This window comes from Fulmarus glacialis, unplaced genomic scaffold (genome assembly GCF_000690835.1).
Source record: "Fulmarus glacialis isolate BGI_N327 unplaced genomic scaffold, ASM69083v1 scaffold790, whole genome shotgun sequence".
Taxonomy (NCBI): domain Eukaryota; kingdom Metazoa; phylum Chordata; class Aves; order Procellariiformes; family Procellariidae; genus Fulmarus; species Fulmarus glacialis.
Genome location: NW_009185606.1, coordinates 1 through 10,457, shown reverse-complemented (window position 1 = coordinate 10,457; position 10,457 = coordinate 1). Strand labels below are relative to the sequence as shown.

Here is a 10,457-nt window from a genome sequence, read left to right as displayed (position 1 = left end):
TCCTTCATAGAAGGCCACTAGATTGGTCATGCAGGACTTGCCCTTGCTGAAGCGCTGCTGGCTGTCTCCAGTCACCTCCCTGTCCTCCATATGCCTTAGCATAGCTTCCAGGAGGATCTGTTCTATGATCTTCGGGGGCACAGAGGTGGGACTGACTGGCCTGTAGTTCCCCAGGTCTTCCTTTTTTTCCCTTTTTAAAAATGGGGGTTATGTTTCCCCTTTTCCAGTCGGTGGGAACTTCACCGGACTGCCATGACTTCTCAAATATGATGGATAGTAGCTTAGCAACTTCATCCGTCAGTTCCCTCAGGACCCACGGATGGATCTCGGGTCCCATGGACTTTTGCACCTTCAGGTTTCTTAGATAGTCTCGAACCTGATCTTCTCCTACAGTGGGCAGCTCTTCATTTTCCCAGTCCCTGCCTTTGCCTTCTGCGCCTTGGGCGGTGAGACTCCGGCACTTGCCAATGAAGACTGAGAGAAAAAAGTCGTTGAGTACCTCCACCTTCTCAGTATCCCAGATAACCAGGTGTCCCATTTCCTTCCGGAGAAGGCCCACATTTTCCCTAGTCTTCCTTTTATCCCCAATGTACCTATAGAAGCTTTTAATGTTGCCCTTGTAACACTTGTAACAGTTTAGAAAGGTAGAATATCTATAGGATCTGCCAGTTCACTGTCAGCTTTAGAACTGTAGCTAAGATGGAAAGGAAATAATTTCAAGTACTTCACAATAATACCCTTCAAAACATCTCTCTCACGATGAACACAGGTGCTTGGTTGGCAGGCATACTTACAACAGGAGAGCTATTTCTTTGGAATAAAGATCAGGACTGCTTGAAAATTGTGCCAGCAATCGAAGAGTCTAGGAAAGTAGTTGCGGCAGCACAAGGTAGGTTTTTTTCAACTAGTCTTCTGAAAATTGAGATAGAGTGAAAGTGGTTTTCCTTTTGTTAAGTGTTACTGCACAAGTAAAAGCTGTATTCTTACGTTGTTTTGCATTTGTATAATTTGTGTGCTAGCTAAGCTTCGACAAATGTTCTTTCTGTCACTTGAATGGTACAGTTTTTTGCATTTAGTAATCCCCTGTAAATAGTAATTCATTTTTAAGTACAGTAAATATTTTATTTTTTAATGGCTAGTTTTTAACTGTAGAAAAACATTACTTACTAGGTTATCAATACCTTAGAGCAGGCATACATCTGATGTAAACCTATATGCAAAATTTGAAGTTTATTCTGTAGGTAGGTTTTTATGACAAATGCTAACTGGAGAGAATAATGTAAAGGCATGTATTTGTAAACTTATGTATCAAATATTGTCATGTATTGAATAATCTCACTGATACCAGGTTGTAAAGTGAAGTATTGTACAAGCAATTCTGTCATTTCAGGGAAGATCAGTAGTGCATTTAGGAGCTGAAGGTAATAGATAGTAGAGCACTTAAGCATTTATTAGTACTTTCCATGAAAGATGGATTTCAAGAAAGATGATCTCAGGAAACAACTCTAGTGGTTGAGTCTTGTGGGAAAGATAATTCATAAAATGCATAAAAATGGGCGTCCCTTCTGACATTACTGCTGCCCAAGGTCTACAATGAGTGATGAAGCTCGAAATGAAAGGTACGTAAGGTGGCAGCTTGGATTTCTTGTGATAGAGAAGAAAATAAATTTCCTTTCTCTTTTCTTTTTAAATGTAAATCTAATGGAGGAGCAGAAACTATTCTGGCACATTGTTGTGTTTGTTGTGTTTTTTTCCCAGAATGTTTAATGAGATTGTACTTGTATGTATCTGGAGATGGCAGAAAAGCACTATTAACTACTCCTACAGCATGTGTCTTTTTGTGGGAGAGCACAGAACATGAAAATACATCCTCTTACAAAGATTCTTCTGGGCGTTGGACGCAAATTTTGCCTGATGAGTCAGTCATGTTGCCTTCTGCTGAAGAAAAAGAAATTGGAGTCCATGCTGCTTTCATACAAAATGAGGTAAAAAATAAGTCCTAGAGCAATCATTTAATCTCTTAAGTAAATTAGAGCCACAGAAGCGATACTGGATTTTGAGAGTGATGTCTGCCTCTTTGGTGTTATGTGTAGGCTTAATCATTCAGTTCATACTAGATTTAATGACAATATAAGAACAGCCATACTGGATCAGATCAAAGTTTATCTGGCCCAATAATATTCTTGCCAGCCTTTATATTTCTGAATGACAACATTATGTTATTTAATCTGTATTTTAATAGCTATTGATCTAAATACATAAATAATTAAAGAGAAAATTGTGTGTAACCAGGTTTTTGGGTTTGTTCTGTTTTGGGTTGTGTTTTTTTTCCACAGATACTAGGTGATTGCTGTTTGTGCTCTTTCGTGTTTTACTCTGGAGAATGTTTGGTGCTCACATTTTTGGTTCTTCGATGGCATGAAAATAGCTTTAAATACGTTAGGTAAGTTCAACAATATTTGAAGTTACGTTAGCTTAAGAGGACGATTTTTTTTTATGAAGTGCTTTAGAGCTGGGATTCAGAGCTGCAATTGAACACATTTACATTGATGTCCAATTAGCCTATGGTTACAAGCACCTACTTATGTTTGCATATGTATGTTCATAGTGTGCCACATTATATATATGCATATATGAACAATATATGCACATATATGATCCATATATGGACATATGTGGCCATTTTCAAGTATTTAAATGTGGTTAATGTAACAGCATTTATGTATGTATTCTATACTTCATTATTAACGTACACCTGAATAAAACTGAATATATTTATCACCGTATGTGGGTGACTATGCATACATACACATGCCTGCACACACGTGTATGTTAGTGTCAGGGAGCTTTTTGCACCATGCTAATAGTTTCCTTTGCTTGTTTTTCTTATATTACTAGTGCATACTGTGCAGCCATGAATGCCCTGAATACCTCTTTCTCTTCTTTATTATGCATATTTGTATATTTTATTTGTTTTCTGTTCCCCTTTTCATCTCTTATGCCAGAACTATGTAAGAGTGTGTGTGTGCATTTCTTGTATCTGGGCTGGGACTATGTACTGAAATAGTTATACTGATTCAACCACTTAAAAATGCAATTGAATAATAATCCTGAGTACATGTATAGTGCATTCCTCTTCCTAAGTGAGATACATGAGTTTAAATGGGTATGTCCTCTGCAGTTATAACTTGAGTAACTTGCTAAAATTTCGCCATGCACTTGATGCGGTACAAGTGCTTCTGTTGAATGATGCCCTTGTGATACTAACTTAGTAATGATGCCCTCCTTGCCCTTCTTAGCAGCATCACTCTTCGCTCAGTTTGTCAGTAGCATGGTAACGCTTTTCTGATAATACAAAAAATGAAATAGAGCATAACATTCCCAGTGTAGAAGTGCATATATATACTGTAGTACTTGCAGCCTGAAATTGTAACCACATTTCTCAGCCGTTACTCATAATTCTTCTATGCCAACTTTCGCTCAATTTCTTTGCTTACTATTGTTTAATTCATTTTTTTTATGTTAATGCTTTATTTTTTGTCTGTTAGGTGACATGCTTCCAAATGGAATCTTTCTTGTGTTTTCTATCATGTTTTGAATCTTTTTAGGATCATAGAATGGTTTGGGTTGGAAGGGGCCTTCAAGGATTGTCTAGTCCAACCCCCCGACCCGGGGCAGGGACAACTTCCACTAGATCAGGTTGCTGGAAGTCCGATCCAACTTGACTTTAAACACTTCCAACGATGGGGCATCCACAACTTCTTTGTTCAGAGCAGCATATTGTTGATTTTCATTTTCGAATTCTGAGTATTCCTGTGTTGGAAGCTGTTCCTGGCTAGAATACAAGTGCCTTAATTATATGGCATGCATCTGTATTTATTTGCATGTGCTATACATATAGCCCAAATTCCTGTCCCATAAAAATAATTATCAGTGCTCAGACATAATTTTTAAACTCATGTAAATACAAAATATTTTTCATTTGTAAAGTTTTTAAGGAAATTTTTTTTTTTAATTGTTCATGCTTTATGTCTTTTTGTCTTTTTACTATATATGAATCATCCCATTCAGCATAACTGAGTAACCCCTTGGTTTTGTTGTCTTTTTTTCTGATATTCAGTTCTTTGCCATACCAGGTCCATTGGGTACAGCAGACTTGTTCTCTTGTTAATTTGGTTCCTCGGTGTGTGTCTGTAAAGTCAAGAGGAGCTTTGCTATGTGCGTTTGCAAGAGATGGACTTCTACTTGCAGTAGCTGTTAATCAAACTGATCCAAAGGTATGAATGATAGACAGTAAATTATTTAAGACAATAGTTCAGTTTGAATGAAGTGGTAACAAGGATTTAATAACACATTTTTAGGAGTGATTTTTCAGCATTCTTATTGATACGTGTGATTATATTCACATTGATATCCATAGCTAAAAAATTCTGCCCTAACTTGTAATTTTTTGAATGCTGTTGTTCAGTTAAGAAATCCATGTAAGCTCCTCTGTCATTTCTAATTTCCAAGAAATACAGTAATAAAGAAACTCATTTCATTTACTGCATTGTATCTGCAAATATTCTGGATGATTCTTAATCAGGCCTCAGCCTAACAGGTACTGGAGGTTATATTCCCACTTCATAATGTTACTCCTTTTAACAGCTCAGAGGCCAAATCTTAATGTAGTTTTTAGTGCTAATGATGACGGGGAACATGGACCAGCTTATTTAGTGTACCAGGATGGGATGATGCAGTCCTTCAGAGCTCCAGTTGTTCACCAACAAGACTGGAGGAGAATGATCTTACATTGTTTTGAGGGTTTTAGAAAAAGTTATGTTAAAAAGAATATGGAATTATGTATCGAGTATATAATTATTTTTCAAATGTAGAAATAGATATAGAAATTAATAAATACTCTAAATAGTAATAAATATTAAAGTGTAATGTCATTTTTCATGTATAATAATGTTTCCAGTACATCAAATGTAATGCATAACTTGTAAAAAAATTTTTCGATCAGCAATAATGACATTTTGATACAAACATACATGGTTTTTTTTACATTTACTTTTTCTTTCCAGGCAACTCAGATTTTGTTTTTAAACACATTGAATTTTGTAACTGTTTCGGGTAGTCTTAAAGGTTGTAGTAGCAAGCATAGCATGGTCCCATCCAAGTTTATCAGGTCAGTAATTGATGTTTCTACTGCTGTTGTGGATTTTTTGGGTTTGTGTTGGGGGGGTGTGTGTTGGTTTTTTTTTTTTAATTATCCTAACCTTCTGATACAGAAATTTGACAGAGAAAAATATTTTTTCCTGCCCAATTTAGATCTTACTGGGTTGGTGATATGAGTTGGACTGCTGATAGCCTTTTCTTGGCTTGCATGTTAAAACGTGGATCTTTGATTTTATTGACATGTATGGGTGAATTGCTGACCTTGATTACTTCTGGCTGCTCTGTAGAATTTGGACCAGCAGAGTTTATTCCATTTCATCCACTAATAACATACAGGTAAAAGGGTTTGAAAATTTTTATACGTTTTTGTCATATGATCATATCTTACTTTCTAACATATTTTTTACAGTTTTACATAAACTTCATTTTTCGTATTCACTCTTTTGCTTTTCATGTGTCTTCTCAGTATCTGTTTCTCATTCAGTTCTTTTCTATTTCTTATAATGGATTTGTCGTGATGAAAATTGGCATTGTGACAATGTAAGTATACATTAAGTGTTTGTTTTTTTAAAAGTGTATGAATTTAGTAGTAATTAAAAATAGCATGTTTTTACGATGGAATAAGAAATTAAACTTACAGAAATACTAAAAGTGCAGATTTATTTTAATCTAGTGGTATTTCTCTGCTCACTATTTAATTTTACCTATAGAACTTTAATCAGATCTTGTAAGTAACATATTTGCATGGACAAAAACTAGTTAGCTTTTTAAATGGTTTTTTTTGGGTACTCCAGAACTACATTTTGAAATTACGCTGCTGGGTGCATGGGGGAATAGAAGGATCTCTGATAACACTTTTTAGCATAAATTGAAAGTTACAAAAAGTAACACAATCTGAATAACTAGAAGAAACAAAATATAATTTAAACTTTAATTTAAAAAAAAAATCCTATTAATTCTGAGTGACTAAAGCTGGATAGTGTGTAAATGTAACATCTCATGAAAACATTAAAAGCATTATAATACCTTCTTACACTGTCCGGTTGAAAAATCAGATACTAAAATACATTAAAATACCTTAAATATGGTTATTTATTGAATGTATGCAGCTGCTTTTTTTTCAAATAATCTACGAAGTTTTGGACTATTAAGAAACAAAAAAAAAAAACCCCAGTCCTTTTATACATTATTTCAAAGTGTTACGGGGCTAATATTAGAATACATGCACAACTCAGCTTTCTGGAACTCAGTAAGGAGTGATTTTTTTATAAGAAAAGACTTTGTAAGACCTCTTAGAATCATAGAATCATAGAATCATTAAGGTTGGAAAAGACCTCTAAAGATCATCAAGTCCAACCGTTAACCCAACACTATCATGCCCACTAAACCATGTCCCTAAGCGCCACATCTACACGTCTTTTAAATACTTCCAGGGATGGCGACTCTACCACTTCCCTGGGCAGCCTGTTCCAAGGCCTGACCACTCTTTCAGTAAAGAAGTTTTTTCTAATGTCCAATCTAAACCTCCCTTGGCGCAACTTGAGGCCATTTCCTCTCGACCTCTTTTGTAAGAGAAGACTTGTGCATTGATATAAAATATTCCTGTTGAATGTCTGAACTGATTCTGAAATACTAAGATTCAGATCTTGAGGGATTTCTTGTTTTTCATATATGACTTTATTAGAAGCTACTTAAAATTTCATCTTCAAGCACTTGTCATGCGCAGTAAGAGCTAGATAAGAAAGTATGATAGAAATTTAAAGTCAAAATGTGAAAAAATACGTATAATACTTATTAATGAAATAATAAGAGAATACTGAAAGCTGTTTTTATTTTTCTTTAAATTTAAAAAGTTGCAACTGCAGCAAAATACTGGCATTTTGCAAGCATAGTGTTATCCTGAGTGGTCATCCTGCAAAAATTTAGACTCTTCCCTTAGCATTCTGAATGGACAGTGGTGTGAGTGGTATTAAATGTTCATAAGTGATTTCATCTCTATTCTGTTCATGATTATTACATATGATAGTTGCTTCTTATTTTTTGATGTACCTTTGTTTTAGGCAGCAGCACTCTTTTTGTCAAGACTCTAGCCAGTCTCTTGGTTCTTCAGCTTCTGAAAGTGACCTTATGAGACAGAGATTCTCTGTTGCTTCACATTCAAGATTACCCTACCTCATTGTCTCTGATGGATACATGATAACAGTGCTTAGATTTCCTAACAACCTTTCACCATCAGGATTTATAAGATCTCTTTTGCTTGATTCAACCCAACGGCTTGAAAATATCCGTCGGAACTTGCTGAACTCCAAGGTAGGGTTATGAATTATTTTGTAGGCTTTAAGTAAAAAACTTCATGTGTATAAAAATGCGTAATTTTTAAACTGAGTACCTCAACTTAGTTTACTGTGATATTTGTATAAATTCCTTTGAATTATAAATTGTTTTGAGAATAGTTTTGATCTGGAAAACAATGAATACACAGTTTTCTCTGAAATTTTATTCCTTTGATGTCTGGGTGACATTTCAGTAAAATGTAGTAAACGGGACAGTCTTAACTGTCACTATATATTCTTTCTGGAACTGTAAAAGAAATTAGGATTTCTGTATCTATAGAGTTAGTTCAGAGCATTGACAGGTATTATGCTACTCTGACCAACTCATCCTTTCAGAATGATGTGGAAAGGATTATGTAAAACCTGTATCTTAGGCTTCTGCTGTTTTAGAGCAGTCAGCAACAGACCCAGTGGTGCTGTGTGCGTGTGTCCGCTAGATCCTCAATTGAGATTGTCAATTAAAGCTAGCTTAAAGATTTTTGTTTATTTTTCTGTCGCTTCTAAATTGAGCTAAGTCTGGCAGACGGGAAACCTTTGAAGGAAGAGATCCTGCAACTGCTGCCAACCACATAAAATGTAATAGATATTAAGTTCAGAATTTTTGCATTTGCTGATGGAATACAACTTCTCTTCCAATTCAGTTTGTATTTTGGATTTTTGGAGAAGTGAGTTATGATGGTATTCATGCATAAGCTAGAAGAGTGGGCAAGGATTTGAGGGTTTAAAGAGGTATGTTACTATATGATACAGTAAGAATGCAAGAAAGCCCTACATACTGGCAAACTTGTAGGATCATTTCAGGGATCAAGGAAGCGGATTCTTTCAGCATGAAGCAAAGTAAAGTTGTCTGGTGCTGAGAAAATTCTGCATTCCTGAAGCACGGTCAAATGATAGTTTGTTTCTGTGCAACATACGCCTGCTGACCTGTTCTCCCTTTCTGTCTGGGACTTTTAAACTGAAGCTTTTTACAGAAGGGACCAATTTCCTTGTTTTGTTTAGAAAGTGTCTGGTTTGATCTTGCTAAAGACAGATAATATATTTTGTGTTATTGTTATTTCTTTTAGTCTAAAGGGCGACCTCTGTGTTTACGATCACTGTTGTCTTTAAAAGCTAGTCTTTTAAAACACGCTCAAAACCAAAGCTCCATCTTTTCCACCATTCCGAAATTCCTGGAAGAAGACACAACAGAAATGAATGAGAAAACCGTTGATTTACTGGTACGTAATAGCATTTTTCCACTTATAATTATGCAAATGATTTAAGGTATTCTAAATGTAAAGGATAATTTTTTTCAAATAATATAGGTATATTTGCTCTCACTAGGTACGTTTAGAGTAATTCCATATTGGTTAAATTCTCATTTTCTTTATAGGTGTGTTATTTTTCTCAACTGATACTTGATTTTTATTTTCAAACATCTTATTTCTTTCAGCCGTGCATTAACTTTTTGAAAAATACATACTAATCTACATATACATCAGTTTATTGTAGTTTAATACTTTAGCTTCACTTTTTAATCAAATGTAACATTACACTACTAAATATACTGGGGCTGTAAAATATATTAATAAGAAATACAGTATTATTATCCGTAGTAAATAAGATACTTATCCTCAATTTTAGGGGATTCTTCCATTAATTCCAAAATTTGTACATGGCTTTTGGAAGAATGGCTCTGTGATCAAAGTTACTGTGCAGCCTTTCCAAACTCCATTTCATACTTTTGGTTTTTGACTTGTTCTTTGAAGTTTTTGAGCTTTTGTTGAATGGCTTTTATATCTTACAGGTATCTGGCAAAACTTTTCCTCATACGCTGGGCTTAATAAAGGACAGGGTTTCACTTCCTGGTACAAAAACTACTGCTTGTTTACAATGTAATGGGTTTTTTTGTTGTTAGGTAATTTAATTTCTGTTTGCACAATTATTCCAAATAGCTACATTTAGTTTGAGATCTAGATGAAACTGCTGTGAATTAAACTTCTAAGCAATGAAGCAATTTTAATTAAGCATAAAGATTTCATTTGTGAGACTGACTAAATGGTGATCCTTGCAGATTATGCTCTGTCTCAATAGACTTGAATTAAACTGTTGATTTTTTTTTTTTGTCTGATTTAGGATTATGAAGAAGAATCAGATGGCGAAAAGCAGTTTTGCGATGGCCCTTCCAGCTTCTATAGCCAAAGAATCCATTCATTTGTTGGTAAAGCTGATCAAGGCCACTTAGAATTTGCATCTATGTTTGATACTATTCATGCAAAAGACAATACTGAAGAGAAAGATAAATTATCAGTGGAACTATATTCCATTCAGAAAAACCTCCTTGCTGCATGGCAGATAGGGATTTCAAAAAATATGGAAGAGAAAGAGGCATTGCTGAACTACACAGTGAACTGCATTATCCATTTTTTCAACATTCTTCAGTTTGTGAAATGTTCTTTGCTGAACCAGGATGCATCTTTAAATAAATCTGTAAAGAATCCTCACTGGATGCATTGTGTCCTAAAATATTTTCAGCAGTGTTTAACTGTGTTGTACTGGCATTCAAGAGCCAGTCTGACTGGGCACGTGGCAAAGCTGACATTACAAACTTTAAAACTGATGCTTATACAGCAACATGATCAGTTGTTCTCAAAAAACCTTTTGGCATGCTTCTGTCTTTTGAAGATGGTTTCTCACGCTCTAAGTAGCGTGTGCATACTAGAGCATGAAAATTTTTTTGCGTCTCCTCATGGTAATAGTCTTGTGGAACTTGACTCCCTCACTGTGCCTATTTTCCTAGTTCTTGATGAGAGTACTACTCAGCAACTAAACTCACTGAAATCTCTGCTTAGAGAGCCTCCTCGAGCAGTACACCATGATGCAAAAACAGAAAAAAGGTATGAATAATCTCTGCATATTAATGAATAATTAATTATTCATTAATCTATGAATAATGGGGGGAAAAAAATATACAGGACAACCAGG

The 10,457-nt window shown here is 35.1% G+C and overlaps 1 protein-coding gene across 1 annotated transcript; it reads left to right on the top strand.

Moving 5' to 3' along the window:
• Positions 1–721: 721 nt before the first annotated feature.
• LOC104070141 (chromosome unknown open reading frame, human C5orf42) lies at positions 722–10,369 on the top strand (the record flags this gene model as incomplete). The annotated part of the gene is made up of 10 exons (XM_009577938.1): positions 722–889; positions 1,759–1,985; positions 2,337–2,443; positions 4,121–4,277; positions 5,067–5,170; positions 5,314–5,496; positions 7,221–7,470; positions 8,558–8,710; positions 9,609–9,962; positions 10,158–10,369. Coding segments are annotated over 10 exons (1,915 nt in total), but the record flags the coding sequence as incomplete, so codon positions are not given.
• Between the last annotated feature and the right edge of the window lie 88 nt (positions 10,370–10,457).